This window comes from Lepisma saccharinum, chromosome 29 (genome assembly GCF_977018435.1).
Source record: "Lepisma saccharinum chromosome 29, izLepSacc3.1, whole genome shotgun sequence".
NCBI classification, from domain to species: Eukaryota; Metazoa; Arthropoda; class Insecta; order Zygentoma; family Lepismatidae; genus Lepisma; species Lepisma saccharinum.
Window position 1 is genome coordinate 37,623,071 of NC_139257.1, and position 22,761 is coordinate 37,645,831.

General features: G+C 36.2%; 1 protein-coding gene across 2 annotated transcripts; it reads left to right on the forward strand.

Moving 5' to 3' along the window:
- Positions 1–5,381: 5,381 nt before the first annotated feature.
- On the forward strand, positions 5,382–22,463 carry LOC145981519 (uncharacterized). Of its 2 annotated transcripts, none has more exons than XM_083114816.1 (5): positions 5,382–5,427; positions 11,717–11,836; positions 16,071–16,196; positions 21,424–21,549; positions 22,244–22,463. In XM_083114816.1, exons 1-5 carry the CDS (start codon positions 5,425–5,427, stop codon positions 22,406–22,408), a joined length of 540 nt encoding a protein of 179 aa, XP_082970942.1. In that variant the 5' UTR covers positions 5,382–5,424; the 3' UTR covers positions 22,409–22,463. The 2 variants fall into 2 exon arrangements, with proteins under 2 accessions (XP_082970942.1, XP_082970943.1); XM_083114817.1 differs by having other exon boundaries at positions 16,088–16,196.
- The last annotated feature ends 298 nt before the right edge of the window (positions 22,464–22,761 follow it).

Genomic DNA, 22,761 nt, shown 5'->3' on the forward strand with positions numbered 1-22,761 from the left:
TAGGTGTAATTTATGCTGAGCACAATAAGCATAAGCCCTTTTACAGTGCACAGTAAATTTCTTACATTTGGAGTTTAATATATACATAAAGAAATATTTATACACATTTTCAATCATAAAAAAGTGTCAAACTTCTTAACGACAAATTGGATCCTTACTCTCTGCTTCCAAAAATAGCTTTATGTCCCATCCAAAATTGCGATCAAAAAAGCAACTCTCTGCAATTTCATGCACCTGTACAAATTACCCTAGCTTGTATAATGATTGGTTAGAGAAGGGTATACACCTGGACATATTTTCTAAATTTCCTGAGTTCAAACGCAATTTGATGGACAACATTCTTAATATCGTTTCAATTTTATTTTTATTTTTTCCCTTTATTTTCTTTACATACATACGATATATATATATATATATATATATATATATATATATATATATATGTGTGTGTGTGTGTGTGTGTGTGTGTGTGTGTGTGTGTGTGTGTGTGTGTGTGTGTGTGTGTGTGTGTGTGTGTGTGTGTGTGTGTGTGTGTGTGTGTGTGTGTGTGTGTGTGTGTGTGTGTGTGTGTGTGTGTGTGTGTGTGTGTAATACATCTATATAGTATATGAATGTAGGTAATTATGAAAAATTTGATTCATTTTGATACAATATAGGAAGTGATGCCATCAGAGATAAATATTAATGAGAGTGCCCCTCACCCCAGACTGATATGACATTTTTAAACGACACTCTTTCCTCGGCTTACTGAATGACACGGTCGTGGTCATATATTTTTTAAAAAGAAACTAAAGAAAATTGTTTTATATTTCACATCATAAGCTACCTAAAAATTCAACTCAAAATTTCTATGCATCAACTTACTATACAAATAACTGTATTAACTTTCGAAGTAAGAAAGAAAATTATCACATATCAAGAATTAAAGGACAGTGTATTTTTGAAAATAACAAGTACGAAATATACGTTCATACACTTCTTTCAGCATACATTCATCTTATGAAGCAAGATTATACATATCGTCATCATTTTTACATATTTTAGGTTTTTTGTCACTTTAATCACATCAAGTCAATTTATTACCATGTAGAATTACTTCCAATCCTGCGTAGATTTTTACGAGAAAATCGGCACGAAACGCTCGATTATCACCAGTAGAAACCAAGACAAATTATGTATATTTAAATGTTCAACAGACTTTCCACATTCAGAGTAGACACTTTATGCATATTATCAAACTAGGCCTTTCATTTATGTAGCTACATGCATGTCGACAATACTTATCTGTTAGCTCGTTATGAAGATAAGATGGCTGCCATGTTACGTATTTGCGACGGATCACTTTTTCATGTCCTTTTCACTTTCAAGGTTCTTCACGGCCTTTCTGAAGTTCGAAAAACCGTTACTGCTCTTTTTGTAACAAGATTATCACTTTTCTATGGACAAATCTTGTTATAATATAAAAATATTTCCAATTTAGGTCTCCGAAATATTTAGCGACTCCATCCTACTCGTCGGTGATCTTTTAGATGAGGCAGTGTATCAAAACTCACACTGTTACAACTTTACGCACAACTTGTTATTATTTTTCGAGTGACAAATATAGAATTGTACAGATATTATGCATGAAAATGCTTGTAAAATAAATTAGATACAATAAAACATATATTACAATACTCTATTACTTGTTTACGTATTTTCATTTTACCATTTACAGTTATTTTAAGTTTTACAATTTTGGTGGGAAAAAGGTTATTTACGCACAACTTAGATTTTTCCCTTTATGTGAGTTGGCTATGTTTCACAATTTTACAACTTTAGGATTACTCTTCAAGGCGCTCCTTGCAACTAATCGTAATTTTATCGTCGAAATTCTGCCAAAACTTATTTCAAATGGATTGTACGTGTAAGTAATACATATTAAATACATGTTCGTACCCATATAGTAATGAATGAGCAAGTAAAAGCTGTTGAAACCAAACATAAGTGCGATTTTGCATAAATTGGCAATCTACGGTAAGCACATTCTTGATACTTCACAAACCAAATTACATCGCTGAGATATAAAAATATTTTAAATGTTTGAAGTTTAGACATGTACTTCAATTAGAACAAAGCCAAAGTGATGCAAATTTAATATTGTACAAACATAAACCACCAAATACGAACTTAAATCGTAGATTTCAAGCGACAGAATTATTTTATTTTTCACGTTATGATGGTACTCATTATGATACCGTTATACTGACATTATTCATACAAAATAATATACACCTCCAAAATAGAATTTCAAAGCAGACTGTATGCAGAAATGTCCTACAAATTAACTTTGGTTCAGCAGCAAATGCAAATGACAAGTTACAAAAACGCCATAATTATATGCAAAGATTATGCGATATAATAGGATAACATTTTTTTTCCACAGCATATTCGCTGTTTTCCAGTGATCAAGTCCATAAAAAATGTAAGTACTCTCGCAGTTTACCTATAAACTTTCACAAGGTAGCCTGTAAAATTCAGACTGTAATACATATACATGGATAGCAGATTTTTCAAATAAAAATCCATGGCTTTATTCATATAAACTTCCACTGAAAGTCATAGTTTTCATCAACAGATTAAGAACAGGACACGTACGCCCACCAGCACACTTATCAAAAATTCATATTGTAACTCAACAAAATTGCAAATGTGGTAATGAAAACCCCGATGCACAACATTTATTCTTAGAATGGCCAATTTTCTTGGAACGAATCATACTCTACAAAGGTTAACAACGATTGAAAATTCCATTCCCTGTGTCACTCTTTTTTCAGGCCCGGATTTCCCAAAAGGCCTCATAGGCCCGGGCCTAGAGCGGCACTTTGGTAGGGGCGGATTGTTTGTTTTAAATTTATAAAGAATATCTAATTCTCGGATTGCCTCTTTTTTCCTCCGGATACACGAATGGAATGACTTAATGTAGTTGTATTGTAAATATAAGTTAACGAAGAATCTTTCTTAAGAGAGAAAGGCTAGCAGGGCTCGGAACTAGTTTACTAATTTGTTGTTTTAATTACCGACGTTGTTGTTTCGAATGTACAGTATCGTGCTGAGCCGGGTCGGCGATTGCGGCAAGAACGTGGAGCCTGTCGCTTGCTTTTGAAAGACAACACCGGCTTGGCTGCGTTCGAGGAACGCCGTTCCTTGTTACTGCCGGCATTGGCTGCATATGGAAAGCATGTGATTCGCGTTGAATTGTTGAGAATTAAACTGTCAGCACAAGCATTATTAAAGGGGTATCGCATTGTACTATTCTAATGTTAGTTGTTCGAGAATATTATTCAAGAAGTAGGTGGTGTGTCTTCTCTGAAAAACAAGGTAAATGTTAAAATGTAAGTTATGTAAGTCATATCGCTTTGTTACTTTTTTTGTATGTAACTATCATTTAATTAACACTGCATCTGCATGCCGTTAATAATAAAAATAGTAATACATAAAATAATGATTTTTTCCATTCTTGATAAACGGTATGGGGGCCGGAAGAGCTTGTTTGGCCTAGGGGCGGAAAAGAGCTAAATCTGGCCCTGTATTTTTCCTTTTATCAGAAATATCTACTGCATTTGTCTGGTTCCTATACGGATATGCACGAAAATGTAGAATTGAAATGTAAAAAAAAAAAAAAATAGGTGCCTTGCTGATTACCCGGCATTACTATATTAATTATAAATAACATTTTTAGTTTCACCTCCACGAGCAAGAATAAATCAATTGAACGGCATTGGAAGTGTCAATATTCATCTTAGCGACCTCGAAAGCTATGGATTCCATAGTAATATCAATGGTTTTCGATTATTTTTACATGTCACCCCCTTCCCACCCCCACTTCTAGGGGTGCCAGTATTTCTTTCCAGATTGTAAAGCCCGCCTTAGACGAAAGCATTTCCTTTAACATTGTTGCTAGTGTAAATGCTGCATAAATGCTTCCAAAAATCTTATAGCAGACAGTACTTTACACGCAAGAATTTCATGTAACTTTTCCGCTAGCTTTTGCGATTGCAATGATTGTAATGTTGACACGTCGTGTTGCACCATCTATGCTGAGTGTATAGTGTTTACAATTGAAACAACTAAAATATTCTTCCATACGTGCACAGTAAATGATGTAAAGTATATATTTAAGGAACGCCATTGTTTTGTACCTAGTATTGTTTTATATGAAACGTTATTCCTCTCGGTTGAATAGTTATCGGCTTTTAAAAATGTGAAGTGATACATTGTTTACATCTCGCGCGGCCGCCATTACAGCCACACTCGTGACCTAGAGATCTCTTCCGATTGGTTATGCTATAAAAAATGCTACAGAAATACGACGGAAACTATCCTTGAGAAATGCCATGGCATATTTCATGCCATAAGATTTCTCACTTTACACGGTAGAATTTTGGTCATGGCGTAAATGTTAAGAAAAAGGTAAAATTTCAGTAACCGCCAAACGTCTCAAATTCCCTTATTTTCTTAGTTTTCACATTGGTAATTACGTATTCTGCATTCCTAAGGATTGTTGAAGGTGTCATTTCGTTTTTTCCACGCAAATAATCTCAAATTTGGACATATCGAGTAATTTTTGTTTGTTCGCTTTTGCTTGCGTTACACGCGATATGGCGGAGAAATCTTGACTAGCGTTGTCCATGATCAGTGGTTATGCAAGGTTGCAACCTTCTTCATAGAAAAATACCTACTTTCCTGTTACTCATTTTGTATTTTTTTCCAGGTTCGAAAACCCTACGAACCATGCACGGATAGCCCCACGAACCATTCATAAATAGCCCCACGAACCATGCATGGCAAGGTTAGGTTAGGTAAGGCAAACATAGGTAAAATTGTTTTTTAAAATTATAAAAATCTTTTTTGGGTTCGAAAACCCCACGAACCATTCATAAATAGCCCCACGAACCATGCACGGCAAGGTTAGGTTAGGTTAGATTCGGTAAGGCAAACATAGTTAAAATTGTTTCGTTTATTTACGTTCTACAACTGTTACGCAGTTACAAAACCGCGTGGTTTGAAACACTGACCAGTTTTTACGTCATGAAACGCACGCAAAAATTTGGTTCACGTAGTAGACGGACATCAAGGGTTCACGTAGTAGACGGACCAAGTTTGGTTGAAATTGCTCCAGGCGTTCGAGAGTTATGCCGGAACAAACATACATCCATTTTTATCTACGTATAGAAGATTTCAATCTGTGTTACTGGTGAAATGAAACAATCTAATCTAATAAAAGAAGAAGAAACTGTATAATGTAACGCGTCTTGGGTCTTGTAATATCAGGCAAACCTACTTTTCGTGATGTCACATCAAATGACAGATGCCTCGTATGCGTGTGAAAACTGAGATCCCAAAACATATAGTCTGTGGTTAAGATAAATCAACCGTTAATTAATGGTGAGTACACAATTTGTTTGCTTTACATAGTTTATGTTCAACATTATCCACAATGTAGCATAAATATCACATTAATTGATGGTTATGTTGGCTTAAATTTAAATATAGTCATAGATTTACCTTAAATCTCTGAATGATATTTGAAGATATATTCTTATAGACATCAATTGCATTCTATTCTGAGAACAAATCAGACTCAAAAATATATGTTTTAGTCAGCTTTTAAATAGACAAGACTTAAGTATGACTATGACAAGGAATTATCACGAAATTTAATTGTGCAATGTGATTAGAATTATTATTTAAGTTCGGGCCGTCTGCGTGTTAATGTACATAATGTACATAATTACAATACAAGGTATAACAGAGAAGTTTAGAGTCATTCCATGCGAAATCAACACAGCCTTTGACCTGACCATCTCCGATTTTCATGAAATTTGGGGAATTGAAACTATGCATGGAACTTAGTAACTATGGAAATTCTTAGTTTCGTGCGTCTTGTAATTGTTAAATTATTCAAGGTCAAAGTTAGCATAAGTTGCCCTTTTTGAGCCCGCTTAGCTATACTAAATCTGCTGTAACTCCGCCCCTATTTTGCCTAGGAAGCTCAAATAAAGCTTATTGTACGGGGAATTGAACAAGCTTTCCAGTGATATATAACAAGCATACCTTTGGATAAAAATATAATTTTGTCACGTGACCTTGACCTTTGACCTTGAATATCTCAAAACATGTCATCACCAAAAATCGTGAAAAAATATATTAGGTCCCTCATTCCATACTCTAAAACATATCAAAAAATCATTCTGGGACTGCAATGGGATCAGAAGATACAAAATAATATGTGTAACTATGTGACTGATAAAAGCCCCATTACATGAACTATGAAGAGTCAAATGTCCCTTAACACCCCCTACAAAATGTGAAGGAGTTATCCTGGGTATAATTGGTCATGAAAGAAATAGGTTAGGCACAGGGAGATCCCTAGCCGTGTGTGTCAAGCGCAGATCCGGCATATTGTTGACCGCCATATTAAATTCAACGCAAAAATTTCAAAGGAAAGGGGGTGATGTGATATATCAAATGAGGCTAGAATTTCACGAGAAATGAAGTGACGAAGGATTTTCCAACGTATCTTACGCCAGCAAAAAGTTATACACATATCTTTCACTTACGATATATGCACATTATAATGTTGTCAATGTTCCTGTGAGCACACTCGTTGACGTCTCTCACACTCGCATAGAACATTTGGTAATGTAGCATGTGCAACAACATCGCAAGCAGCAACTATGCCTTCTCTCAGATGGTCAATATCAGGGACTTTTAGTGCATGCACCATTCTCTTCAAATGTTTCTGAAGGTAAAAGTCCTCCTAAGATGTTAGATCTGGGGAATGTGCAGGCCTTTTAATAGATCCCCGTGTGCCCATCAATCTACCTAGAAAATTACCATGAAGAAATTGCGAAAATGTCTACATAGTGTGGTCCCACTCTGACCTGTTTCAAAACTCTCGAAAAGTGCCACATCCCGTAAGCAAGGGTGAAAAAACCTGTTCACTTAACAAATCCAAGAAGCCCTCATCATTTAAGGTTCCGTTGTTGAATATGGACCAACCACTTCCGTTCGCCATACATTATACCACATAATTAGCTTACCAGCTACAACCATTCGACTGAGCAAATCACAGGTATTGCATATTATTTTTATTAATTTAACGTGAACATAAAAATTTGCCTCGTCACTGAAGAATTTTTCATTCCAAAGGAAGTGTCACGTAATTGTTTGAGATACTTTTCCCAATATTCTTCACTATTGAACTATTTGGTGAATGTAGCTGATTAAAATCATATGCAATGGTGCGTATACTTCTTTCTCTCCCAAGATGTCAGCGGGATCTCGATGAGTTCCTAACACGTTAGGAGCATTAGAATGCTTTGTTTTTAACACCTCGAAAAGGAGAAAATGGTTACAAGCATGCAGTAATAAATTTTTGCTGGTTAAATATATGTTGGATAAACCTTCGTCACTTCATTTCTCGTGAAATTCTAGCCTCATTTGATATATCATATCACCCCCTTTCCTTTGAAATTTTTGCGTTGAATTTAATATGGCGGTCAACAATATGCCGGATCTGCGCTTGACACACACGGCTAGGGATCTCCCTGTGCCTAACCTATTTCTTTCATGACCAATTATACCCAGGATAACTCCTTCACATTTTGTAGGGGGTGTTAAGGGACATTTGACTCTTCATAGTTCATGTAATGGGGCTTTTATCAGTCACATAGTTACACATATTATTTTGTATCTTCTGATCCCATTGCAGTCCCAGAATGATTTTTTGATATGTTTTAGAGTATGGAATGAGGGACCTAATATATTTTTTTCACGATTTTTGGTGATGACATGTTTTGAGATATTCAAGGTCAAAGGTCAAGGTCACGTGACAAAATTATATTTTTATCCAAAGATAGGCTTGTTATATATCACTGGAAAGCTTGTTCAATTCCCTGTACAATAAGCTTTATTTGAGCTTCCTAGGCGAAATAGGGGCGGAGTTACAGCAGATTTAGTATAGCTAAGCGGGCTCAAAAAGGGCAACTTATGCTAACTTTGACCTTGAATAATTTAACAATTACAAGACGCACGAGACTAAAAATTTTCATAGTTACTAAGTTCTATGCATAGTTTCAACTCCCCAAATTTCATGAAAATCGGAGATGGTCAGGTTAAAAATTGCACATATCTGTGTTGATTTGGCATGGAATGACTCTTTACTTACCTCATCATAGATTGTCTAAGTCATTAAATAGTTTTGAAGTAATTGGCCAAGAACTTTTCAACCAAATTCAATTCTACTTGCATAATGAATCGTTACAGAGTTTTAAAAACAAATTGTATAACTGGTTAGTTTTACACCCATTTTATGATATTAATGAGTTTTTTGAATGTCTAGTAGATATATGATTTAGTTTTGGTTCATAATTTAATTAGCTTTGCATGGCCTATAGGTTTCACACTATTATGTGCATATCTTCATATCTTAACTATTGACTTTGTCTATTGCTGTACTTGGCCTAAAATAAAATTATTATTATTATTATTATTATTACCCAAACATGCATATGATGGAGCGGTGAACATAGGTCCAGTTAATTCACATGCATTATCCATTTCCACATATCAAAAAAGTGTACAATGTGAAAACTCGAAATCGAGCACAGAAATAGACGTTACTTTATGATTCGTAATTACTTAAAATTCTTACCAGCTTTTCACGTCAAGCTGGTGTGAAAATTTTGGTTATCGATGTCTTCTGGACTATAATAGTACCAAATTTCTTGCAAATAATAGTTCTTATTCCTGGAATGAAAAAAACAATCGCTTCAAGAGGAAATAGCGCGTATAATTTGGAATACATCACGTCCCGAAAATTTCTCGACTTATACCGCGTTTGTTAGAACCTGTCCCGTTTCCCGCGCTAGCGCTCGCTCGACTGTTTCGGTGCCAATGAGAAACTAGGAAAAAATACGTCTGCTGGGCAGCGAGGAGCGAATGGAAGCCAGCAGAGAGGCTAAAAACTGTTTTAGGGGGCATAACCCGTCTCAAATGTCAAGATGAAGACAAATTGACGTGGGGATCTTCTGACCCCTGTGTCCCACTCCGATTTCCATGAAATTTGGCAGGTGTATAGAGAGGCCCTATGCCCCCTGTTTCTTCCTATGCCATATTTATGTGGTTTCGGGGTCAGATCCCCACTTCAATTTCTCCTCATCTTGACATTTGAGGGGGGCTCTATACACCTGCCAAGTTTCATGGAAATCGGAGGGGGAGACTTAGACCTCCCTTGTCAGTGTATTAATTAATTACAAATCGCGCACGCGCACATACACACTATATACATGTGTGTATGTATGTATGTATATATATATATATATATATATATATATATATATATATATATATATATATATATATATATATATGTATATTAGCAGGTAACAATATGTTATAAACACATTCTTACTTTCCAAAGAAGCGCATGTGGGATGGCAAAACGGATCCGGATCTTAAAATTCCGGATCCGGATCCAAAAGTACCGGATCCGGATCCGGATCCGAAAAATTTTAGGATCCGGATCTGGCCATCCCTAGTTTGTGGCACCTGCAACTGCCTTCTGGCTTGACGTGTTGATTTTCTGGGACTGCGTACAAAGACTTCTCGCACACGCTCCACAATTGCCTCAGAGATGGACGGTCGACCAGAATGTTCTTTTCTTTGATCACAAAGGCATCCTCTCTCAAAAAATGTTTTATGCCACTGCAGAATGGATTTGTGTGTAGGTGGATCAAAATTAAACTTCGTTTAAATGCACGCGGCACTCTCACAACACTGCTTGTTTTGACAAATTCTAACACGCACCACCTTCTTGCTGCGGAGTGAACACCATTTTCGATGTTACTTTTTGGGGGGGACGATTTTTGTGATTGAAATTTGGTGTGAAACAGTACAGCATTTGACACAAGTTAAATTACGTTATTAACTATCCATTGCTGTTACATAAATAGCAAATTCTAGACTGTTAAGGAAATTGTAACTGTAAATATTATTATTAGGAAGGGGGGCTATCCAACTCTTACACATTGCGTCTTAAATCGACACGTGGGTTCTGGTGGGGGATTGAGGGAGGATTAAACGTTGGGGGAAGGGGGCAATATCCGACTATTGAATATCATTGTTAAAGCTTAGATTATCGTGGAATTTTAGTTAAGGAGGGGCTGAGCATTCAATTTGGGGGGATATCCATCTCTTGTGTATTAATATTACGTCTGAGATTGTAGCGGAAAATGTGGTTTGGATATTTTTTTCTATTGCAGGGAGTAATATCTAGGTTGAAGGATTGAATATTAAATTTGAGGCGAGAAGATATGGAGCTCTTAATAAAGTGTAAAATCTTAGATTGTCAAGGGATTTCATTAGGGTTCGAACATTATATTTGGGGACTATATTTAGCGATATGGTATGCGCACGTTTCGGCGCCGAACATGCGAAAGAGAAACTGGAAAAGAGTAAATATCGAGGGATCCTATGAAAGTATTGAAGTCCCATTAAATTAATATTTCCTGCAAGGAAATGAAAGAAATGGATATAAAAATTTTCTTGCTCGCAATGTTGTGTCTGGCATTTTCATGAGACGATTGTGAAGAATTATACTGTAGCTGCATTACAAGACATAAACAATATTCTCGATATTTATTAATAATATAATTTCTTAAAATATAATGTTCAGTGTCGGTATACTGCTTAATTTAAAGCAGGTGAGTCAGTTTGATGATATGGTTCTATTAGCAATATTATTGTATTATTGATTCCCTGTAGGCTATGCTGCAATAGTTGTACTAACTGTGTACTTCATAGTAACGCCTTGCACATTACTCGATAAAACAGGAAAGTAAATAGCGTCAAATTCGCATTTCTTACTTATTGTTGCAGGGTAATTTTGCTTTAGCAAGTCAAATTTGGGTAAATTTCTCGTATCGGACAAACGGATGAAATTTGCTAGTTCTTTTAATTTCAATATTCCTACTTACGTATTGCACTTAAGATGAAACCCATGTAATTATTGCTATGGATTACTAAAAGAAATGTAATTACCCCAAGCAGAGGGGGTGAGTTCTTTGAAGGAGGCACCTTATATTATATTCTCTTCCCGGCCTTAGGAATTTCTAGTTAGGGTTGTGTAATTTTCGATCTTAAATTGTATAAGACTTTGTGTTAAATACTCAAAATGTGGGTTATTGAAATCTTGTTCTCTAACCACAAACACTGTTTAAATACATATTTATATAATTATGACACTTGAGATTGCTAGCTTTCCGTTATTTCGAAAATTTGAACCATTAACAAATATGGACAGTTTAACAGGCTATTGTATTAAAATAAAATGAATTATTATGTATTCACATCCACAGTCTAGCTGGGGGATGGAAACATGTTTAAGGAGGACGAGCAGATCAAGTATCGTGTTCAATAAAGCTTTAAAAAATGTTACTTTCAGTAGACACGCTATCATAATTAAATACTTCATGTGGATTACCACATGATTTGGGGGGGATTGCGCCATTGGCCTTGGGGGGGGGGGGCACCCCTGGCTCTTCTCTTATGGTTTAGTATGGTGGCAATGAGACAGCTGGGGGAATGCTATCCCCCCACATTACATGTAGACAAGATAATGGTGGAAGCAGTTACTAAACCTAACCTGCAACAATATTTTTATACATTTCAGTGTACCCAGAATGAAGGCATCTTTTTTCGAACTGCTTGCTGTTGCCAGTATCTTTCTTGTGTCATTTGGAGGACTTATTTATTTCCCATATCCTTTTTGGGCTCGATGTTCTGTCATCTGGTAAGTTTGTCTTTTGTCTATGGAATAATGTAATGACACGACCTAAAGGGTTTCGTTTTGGGGTAGAGGGATGCATCAATTTCTGGATTCTAATGTGCAAGGCAAATTACCTTGCAGCACTGCACAATAAATGTTGAAATATATTGAACAATATAGGAAATTATATAATAAATCATATGAATATTTTCTTTGACTTATTCAATTAACAATTCTGTAAGTGAATTTAAAAGAGGGGAAAATTATGAAGATATAATGTACACACAAGTTTAAAGCAATCAGCATTCTCTTCCTTAAAAACACGTGGCCATACATAGAAAGAATTTGCCATGTGGAAGATTTGTAATTGATGTTTATACGGGGTGAGTATATGCACGACTTCATAACAGGCTAATATTTGCAGACCAGAAAACAAAATCGTTCACCAGTAGTATTTTAATTGGCACACAGTGCATGCCAAATGTCAGTATTTTGAACCCCACCCCCTGTTTTTATAAAACTAAGCAAGCAGTATACCCAAAAGATGGTTTTGTTTTAAAATGGTGATAGATATTTATAGCTAATTATATATTATCTATGAAAATCGTTTTAAATTATGATTCCAATCAAACAGTTTCGCTCAAAACCTTTTCCTATTAAAATTTTTTGACGTACTCTTTATGCTCTAGAAGACATCCAAATTTCTTACTATTTTGTCTGGAGTCCCCCAAGTGCCCCCTTCCCCCTCAGGCGCACTTTTGTTTCTTCTTTACATGAATGATCTCTCTGACAGACTGTCTTCTCTCCCTATGAATGTACTTCTGTTTGCCGATGACTTTAAACTCTTCAAAGAAATCTAATCAGAAAACGATTCTTTAATCTTACAGAATTTCTTGTGTGGTGTTGTCAGTGGAAACTTGAATTGAATCCCCCAGAAATGCTCCTGCCTCACCATTTCCCTAAAAACGAACAAATTCAATTCTGTTCATTCTCTTGAAAACAATCGCATGTCCTCTCAAAAATATCTTGGAGTTATCATCGATGAGAAACTAAACTTTAATGAGTACATAAAAGCACTACTGAAAGAGCAACACCTCTTCTGTACAGATTCACTGAAATCCAAAACCAATCATCCATCATGGCTTCAAAAACTAATCTTTCCCAGATTGATTCTGTCCTCAAAGTTTTCCTCACCATTACTCACCATAGAATACCTTGTCTTGAATATCCAACCACCACACACACGTCATGAATTAGAGGGCATGATTTTTTTTTTTTTTTTTTGCATAAAATCATGAATGGCTAATTAAATCCGAATTTCTGATCAACAAATTGTATCTACAAGTCGCCACACAGCCAACCTGCAATGTTTCCCAGAGAACAGTTTCAGAAAATTGTTTATAATGTATGTGAAATTTAAAATTTTTCTGTGCCATCTTGTACTCTATTGTTTTGTTGTTATTATTATTATTACTATTTTGTTCCTGCTGTCACTGTTTCAGTATGAAATGGTTATTCTGTACTGTATCTGACCCTTTAAGTAAAATAAGTAGTTAGATAGCCTAGCACGTGTAAATCAGGCCCGTAGCTAGAATTGATCTCCAGGGGGGGCTATGTAAACCAAGTCCATTTTTTAAAAAAATATTAAATGAAGGTAAATTATGTGTGTGGGGGGGAAGGGGCGCTCATTCATTTATAAATATCATATACTACACAAATACTACATTTTTCTACATCTTTTAAAACATCTCTTGAAGTGTTAATTGACTGATACTGAAATTATCCCTTACACGCCTCATACTATTTTAGATGATACAGATATGTATATCACTCACAAAAAACACACAATATTTAACAGTGCCTACAGTATATTCCACCCCTGGCCGAAGCAATTAAACTCTCTTTCGTTCCCAAAACTTGGGAGCTGTTGTTGACCTTTGACGCAGATGCGGAGGGAACTTGCATGATGACATCAAAGTCACAGATTTCTGTCTAAACGGGAGGTTGCAACAGGGACAGTGAAGGTACAGATAAAGAAGCTCCCATGAAAGAACTTTCTGAAGTCTAGAGAATATTCTAAATACTTGCAGCTACTTCTGCTCATAAACAAAATGAGGGAATGTAATAGATACTGTTCATATTCTGTGCATTTATCCTTAAAGTTCTGAGTTGTCTCCATTTTCATTCTTCACTGCAAACAAATTAGGCAAAATAGTTTACCTAATGTAAAGGGGAGCTGATGGCAGTGCCGGGGGGGCCTGGTGTAAATATGATTTGAATTAAAGGTCTTAAGATAACATAAGTTATGCATATCAAATATTATTCCAACATAGCAATTGTGAGTAACAGTTGGGCTGAAAAGTTCGTAGGCTGACTCATAGATGGCGTTACTAGAATTAAATCCATGTGATTTTTACTTAGTACTAACCTTCAAAAGATACGTGTATAAATTTCACAGCTGCCGGATAATTAGTTCGTGAGATATAGCATTGTGAGTGAAGCAGCTTTTGTTATTGTGAAAAAATGGATAAAAAAGAATTTCGTGTGTTAATAAAGCATTGCTTTTTGGCGAAAAAAAATACTGTTGAAGCCAAGGCTTGGCTTGATAAACATTATTCGGACTCTGCACCAGGAAAATCAACCGTTGAGAAGTGGTTTGCTAAATTTAAACGAGACGATGCACGCAGTGGACGCCCCAAAGAGGCTGTTACCGACGAAAACATCAAAAAAGTCCACAAAATAATTTTAAATGATCGTAAAGTGAAGTTCATCGAGATAGCTGAGACTTTAAAAATATCAAAGGAACGTGTTGGACATATTGTGCATGAATATTTGAACATGCGAAAGCTGTGTGCAAAATGGGTGCCGCGCGTGCTCACAATCGATCAAAAGCAACAACGTTTTGATGATTCGGAGCATTGTTTAGCGATATTCAACCGTAATAAACACGAATTTTTCCGTCGATATATTACAATGGATGAAACATGACTCCATAACTACACTCCAGAGTCCAATCGACAGTCAGCCGAGTGGACTGCACGTGATGAACCGAATCCAAAGCGTGGAAAGACGCAACAGTCGGCTGGCAAGGTTATGGCATCAGTATTCTGGGATGCGCATGGTATTATATTCATCGATTACCTCAAAAAGGGCCAGACCATCAACAGCGATTATTACATAGCGTTGTTGGAGCGTTTAAAGGATGAAATCACGACAAAACGGCCCCATTTGAAGAAGAAAAAAGTGCTGTTTCATCAAGACAATGCACCGTGTCACAAATCAATGAAAACGATGGCAGAATTATATGAATTAGACTACGAATTGCTTCCCCATCCACCATATTCTCCAGATCTGGCCCCCAGTGACTTTTTCCTGTTTGCAGACCTTAAAAGAATGCTCGCTGGAAAGAAATTTAGCACTGATGAAGAGGTAATCGCCGAAACTGAGGCCTATTTTGAGGCTAAAGAGAAATCGTACTATAAAAATGGCATCGAAAAATTGTATGACCGCTATAATCGTTGCATCGCCCTCGAAGGCAACTATATTGAATAATAAAATCGAATTTTGTCAAAAAAATATTTTTTACTATGTTAGCCTACGAACTTTTCAGCCCAACTGTTATGTACAACAGAGTGCGAAATCCTAAGGGCCTCAAAAATCCCCCCACCAAAAATTTCCTGGGGGGAGAGTTTTTGTTATAACGAACAAAAGATAAGCAATTACTTTTAATTTACTTTACTAAGAAATATCGAAAACACACACAAATTAGTGTAGTTGTGAGTGTTCAATGCTTTTTCTCTCTCAAGAGATCGTTAACAAATCTACATCAATATGAACAGTAGAAGTAAAACAAGAATACAAGACAAAAAAAACTATGAAATCTAATTGATTTATATTAACATAAAGCAAAAACTAAATAAAAACTTAACATAATAAAACCACTTCAACTAGTATTTCATAATTTATTAACATCTTTAACCAGTTAGTGAAGGAAGTAGTTTGGAACTTTATAATATCTGATATATATATAAAAGTAACAATTTAATTTACTTGTGTAATTAATAATAATATTTTTAATTTAGTAATTAATTTTTAATTGTTATAACATTATAACTATATATATCGTCTAATTTATATGTATATTTGTGGGGGGAGAGGCGTTTGTAGATTAAGATCTTTCTCCCCCCCCACCAGTCTTAAATGATTTCGCACCCTGATCTACAACTACCATATCTAGTCACAGATTAATACTTTATAGGTATTTGATCATTGCAGTACTTTCTCTCTACCATGTTCAAGTGTTAAAGAGGCACTCATTGAACAAGTCAAATTATGGTCAGATGATAAGTCATGTACTCGCCTAGGCAGGAAATGTTTGTACATGGTAAGTAATTGAAATCGTTTTAATTGCAGGGGTTCCCAAAACTTTTCGTTTCACGGCACCCTTATTGTTTCAAGATTTTTCCGCAGTGCCCAAGTCAGAATGTAGGCCCATCTAACACTTGCAACATTCAGTTAGCATGGTTAGGTTGCTTGCTTTAAGTTAAAAAATAAGCACATATTTCAAAATCAGAAACATAAGCACATGTTTGGAAGCAAGTGTCATTTCAGTGAAAATATTGGAACATTTTGCGGTGGCACCATGGGGCACACTTTGGGAACCAATGGCATATACAGTCTGTAACAAAATAACCGTACCACTTGATACAATGGAACGCAAACTGTGTTTCAGGTGATATGGAGATAATTATACCACTCATATTTTACTTTAGATTAATGTTGGGCCTTGTTTTAAATGTTTTATTGATCTATATATGACGAACCAGCTGATTTCAGGGCCATAATCTTGCCTTGTTTGCATGCTGAAGTGTCACTTAGGATTTTCCCCATGCCTGTACATTGGTTATAGTTACTGCACTTTAGTAATTGAGATTAGTCCAGACTGCCTCTCGGGTACACTTTAGTAATTGAGAATAGTCCAGACAGCCTCCCAGGTACACTTTAGTAATTGAGAATAGTCCAGACTGCCTCCCAGGTACACTTTAGTAATTGCGAATAGTCCAGACTGCCTCCCAGGTACACTTTAGTAATTGAGAATAGTCCAGAGTGCCTCCCAGGTACACTTTAGTAATTGAGAATAGTCCAGACTGCCTCTCAGGTACACTTTAGTAATTGAGAATAGTCCAGACTGCCTCTCAGGTACACTTTAGTAATTGAGAATAGTCCAGACTGCCTCTCAGGTACACTTTAGTAATTGCGAATAGTCCAGACTGCCTCTCAGGTACACTTTAGTAATTGGGAATAGTCCAGACTGCCTCTCAGACACACTTTAGTAATTGGGAATAGTCCAGACTGTCTCTCAGACACACTTTAGTAATTGGGAATAGTCCAGACTGCCTCTCAGACACACTTTAGTAATTGGGAATAGTCCAGACTGCCTCTCAGACACACTTTAGTAATTGGGAATAGTCCAGACTGCCTCTCAGGTACACTTTAGTAATTGGGAATAGTCCAGACTGCCTCTCAGGTAGACTTTAGTAATTGGGAATAGTCCAGACTGCCTCTCAGGTACACTTTAGTAATTGGGAATAGTCCAGACTGCCTCTCAGGTACACTTTAGTAATTGGGAATAGTCCAGACTGCCTCTCAGGTACACTTTAGTAATTGGGAATAGTCCAGACTGCCTCTCAGGTACACTTTAGTAATTGGGAATAGTTCAGACTGCCTCTCAGGTACACTTTAGTAATTGGGAATAGTCCAGACTGCCTCTCAGGTACACTTTAGTAGTTGGGAATAGTCCAGACCGCCTCTCAGGTACACTTTAGTAATTGGGAATAGTCCAGACTGTCTCTCAGGTACACTTTAGTAATTGGGAATAGTCCAGACTGCCTCTCAGGTACACTTTAGTAATTGGGAATAGTCCAGACTGTCTCTCAGGTACACTTTAGTAATTGGGAATAGTCCAGACTGCCTCTCAGACACACTTTAGTAATTGAGAATAGTCCAGACTGCCTCTCAGACACACTTTAGTAATTGAGAATAGTCCAGACTACCTCTCAGATACACTTTAGTAATCTAGCGATAGAGTGAAATCCATTACACAGATTTTCCACCCACTATTGACATGATTTCCAACAGTAAACACGGCTGCATGTCAGGAACAGGCGGCAGCCATTTGAAGACAGACATCAGAGACACCTGTTGGCAGATAGTGGAATGAAAGACAGCAGTGCAAAGTAACGAAAAAGAATCAAAATGCACCAAGGAACAATCCCAGGTGCAATTTGCCATTGTTTTGCACATTATTAGAATAGCAATTTAAACATGTTTCAATATTCCCCTAATGTTTAGCGGTGATGCAGTTATTTTGTTACAGACTGTAGTGTTGTCTCACACATGTATTTAGTGGAAGTCGGACATTTTTGGTGCCTGAGCATTTTCATGCTAGACCCTTGATTCACTTCTGACTATCTTCCTCATCCTATAGAAAATGGTTTTGTTTGTGAATAGCTCTCAAGGAGGGAAGAAACTAATTCATGATGGATTTGTACTTAAAAGGAAAGGACAAAAATGATAAAGTGTACTGGCGGTGCATTCCGAAGCATGTAAGGCCCTTGTCCACACTGTAAACAAGTTCTGAAACTTGTGAAGTAACGCACTCGTGCACCAGACGTGGACTAAATCTTAGCCCATTTAGATGCATTACACTCTCCTTCTTTAGAGACTAAATTACATACTATTAGTAGTTTTGAAAGGTGGCACATACAGATAAGATGTCACCTCAGGTTCAGTACACAAACTTCACCACTTTATCATTTACATTGTGGGCCAGGGGTCAGAGGTGAAAGTGTGTGGCAAAGAGAAACGAGAAAGGCATCAAATGTTAAGCACCAAGATGCCCATGCACCAAAATGTTCTAGAATATCAATGTTCTTCTTGAAGGTTCGCATAACCACTTTTTGTACATGCAAAATAATCTAACACAGTTATATTTTTAGTGGTTTCTATTTGATTTTATCTGCGACGTTTCGTTCTGGATAAAAACACAAAAGTTCTGGGAAACCAGAACACGTTGCAGATAAAATAAAAAAAAACCACTAAAAATATAACTTTTGTTAGTTTATTTTACTATGCAAAATGTTCTAGATCCGAGTATAGTTTCTTATGCAAGATATAGCTAATATGTGAATTACCACCTAGCCTAATGGTTGTGTGTAGGACTCGGAAGTTGAAGACCTTAAAATAGTCAAAAAAGACCTAAAAATATAAAAGACCTAAAAAGGGAAAAAAGGATGTATAAATGTGATCAAATTAATTTAATAACTTCAGTTTTAATTAAATATTTAATGAATAAAAAAATACAAAATTCTGGTAGTATGGAACACACAGTGCGAAAAACTGAAAGCTTCAAAACAAGAGAAAGTTGCCACTTACAGCGCAACCTTCCATACAAGTTACAGTTAAAGGACCTTGTACCGTACCTGCTTCAGTCGTCCAAAAATATATTTATTCATTTCTTCTTTATATTTCTTTACTACAGACAGGATGTTTAAGAGGTGATGAACTGATGGTGATTCGAATTGAGAATGGGCAGTAAAAACGTAGTCGAAAGAAGGTGAAGTTGCAAAAAAAAAGCCGTTAAGACCTAAAAAAGGCTAAAAAAAAGGACCAATAAGCCAAAAAATGCCAAAAAAGACGAATAAAACCCACCATTTTCTGGCCTACAATGAACCAAAATTAACATATATTATATTGGGCCTCGTCTTCGGACACTAGGAAAAAAAGGATTTTTCCACAATTTCCGAGCCCTCGTTATGTGTAATCGCTTTTGATGCAAGTGTAGTGTCATCGTAAATTTGATGTTTATTATTGTTTTTGGCTTTTCGTTTCTTTTAAGCATACAGTAGTTCATAGAATTTCTTCCTTTTTTTTCAAAGTCTCACCCAGTCCCTTGCTTGGTATGGTAAAGGGGAGAACCGCACCCTTCAGGCAAGTCATACTGGCTAGGGTGTTTTGTGTTTATTTTTTTATTTTTTGGTGTATTAGTGTGTGTGTGTTAGAGCCACTGGACAAGGCTTTAAAAAGTGAAAACTGCAAACACTGCAAAGACACAAGGAAAGTTTTGGTGCCTTTGGAGGACAAATTAAGGACACAACAATGCAGAGGTGACAGAAGTGAGGGTGTGTGTTACAAGGTATGCTTAAACCTGGTGCACAGATAGCAATGGCGAGTGGGAGGAGATAGAGCTTGATACCACTCCACCTCGGCCCAGAGAACTAAGATCGTTCCGAGGCTCAAAGCCGGAACATTATCCACCCTAGAGGAACGTAGAAAAAAAGTTGAGACGAACAGAGACTAGTGTCTATTCACCCTCTGCCACCCCTACCTTTCCTCTCCAACAACGGATCACAGACTCTAACGGAAGAACAGTGCCCCTCTAAACTTACAAGAGTTATTTGTATTGTGTTGTATATGATACGCCTGATTATTTTATGTTCTTTATCATCAACAATCAATTTATTTGTTCATAGCAAATTCGAGTTCTTTGCTTACATGTTACCCCCTCTACACAAGTAAATAGGGGTGTGCGGGACAGAATTTTTGGGGTCGGGCCGGGAACTTTTTCCAATCCCAACATTCGGGATGGGAAAAATTGGCCAGAAATTTCCCGCAGCTCTGGAAATATCGAATTCTACAAGTCTTAAGTGATTGTTTTTGCATTTCAGGAATAAAAACTAACGATTTGTGATAAGTTCCACTTGCAATGCAGAAAACGTCAAGAATTAACGACTTTTTAAAATGACCATTCGGTGTTTCCCGAGTGCTCGGGATGGGAAATTTTTTCCCGATACAGACTTTTCGGAATCCCGCACACCCCTACAAGTAAATGTCTGTTAAGACTCCTCTCTTTTTCTTAAGACATCTGAGGAAAGGGCATTCGCTTTATTTTAACAGAGCAACTTCCATTATCGATGAGATTTCATTAGAAATGTTAGATAAAAACATGTCATGCACGTGGGATATAATACAATTAAAAATGAAACCAAATAAGGGAAAAGGATCTCACAAAATCACCAATTAAAGATGTGTTTGCTATCCTTATTCCAACCCCTCCTACGGAGTAGTAATGTCATAATTTTTTTAGAAGGGCCACAGGACAGCTGGGAGGTACATAACAGTTCTCAAAAGTTGATACAGAATATTGCAAATGATATTATGTGTAAGTCAGAATATTTTCTGAAAACTGGGGGAAGTGTTGCATACCCCCACAAATGCAGTAATGTTGAAAGTAAAGGCAAGACTTTCTACATGAACTATTGGCATGTTAAGTTTAATTCTTTTTATTATTATTAAAATTCAATCTGATTTTTAAAAAATGTTCAAATTAGGAGCACTTACGTAAAATTCAGGAGATTTCAGCTATAAACCTAATAATGAAATGCTCTTGAACCCTTCAACTTCAAATCATGTTACATCAAGTGTAATGCATACAACTTGATCTTTATCAATGTTGCTTTTCAGCTTCAGCCTTCTAGAATGCCACTTTATAAACACAATGTTATGCTTTAATTGCATTCATTCTGTAATTTGAACATACTTGTTTTCACTAGCTTACAAACAAAGGCCATGGCACTGTGAAAGTCTCTAAAACTAAACCACATCGAGGTGCCAGCTGCTGCTCTGAAGACATTTCACTCAATTTCAATGACATCTACCCTACAAATTGCACCGTTAAAGTAAGTATTCATTAAATAGTTAGGAAATTAGTAATAATTCAAATTTCCTATAAAATCCACATTTAATACCTAAAATTCCTGATCGGTACACACATTTAATAAGCCATTCGTTGACTGGTATGAATCTTACGTGTTGATTAAATTCCCACTCCAGCCATTTCCAGGTTTTTCATTTATTAACTTTCCAGTTCAGTCTTTAACAGTGTTAAGTCTTCAATGTTGGACATTATTTACAATGAATCAAATTTATTGATTGAAAATGAACAATGAAATATAAAAAAAAAAATATGGAATATTTTTCACCAAGAAACTGGTTTCAAACAAATGATTCTGCATTCTCCATTCCTGGCAAAAAAAAAAAAACAGTGTTCAGTTCACACTGAAAAATGGATTGGATCACTGTCTGATACAAATCCTTCTGTCTCTAAAAATGTAAACAGAGTTTCCAAACATCTGAAACCATTTATTAATGTTTTCAACTTTTTAGTGTTCCATATTTCAAGATTTGTATTTGTAGTTACAATATTTTTTTCTGACAGTTTGTTAACATACTCACTTTCCATAAGAAGTTATAGAAATTATCCCCATTTAAATGAATAAACACAGACATGGGGCATTATGGAATCGGACTTCTTATTTATGGCCCACCCTCTTATTTTGCCATTAATCATTCACATTATTCTCTCTATTTTAGGGATTTTCGGCATCAAGAGCCGTATTCAAGGTTTTTGACAACGGAGATAATTATTGTAACATAATGAATCTATTTAATGGTGCCCTCGAACCTGAATATATCAAAGCATGTCGTACAGACGATAGTCACTGTACTCAATACTCACAAGCGCAATGTACTTTCTAAATTATGGATCTTTGATATTAAAATTACTTAATATAAAAATGTAGTAGTATGTAGAATAACAATGAAAATAAAAATAAATTCCTAACAGAAAAATTTAGTATTATTTTCATCTACTATTTCCCATTCTACCTTCCTGGTCATCGCAACATAATTTATTTAGGAAAGGGCTCCTACAAAGTTACAATAGATAGTAGGCAGGCATTGGCCTCAAAGGCTGTCATGACACAGGTTATTTATCACAGCATGCAAAGACACCAGGGATCCTGGGTTCAATTCCCAGCCTGGGCATGGATGTTCTATCAATTTCATGATATCTTCACCTGTCCTTATATTTACGATTAGCCAAATGTGGC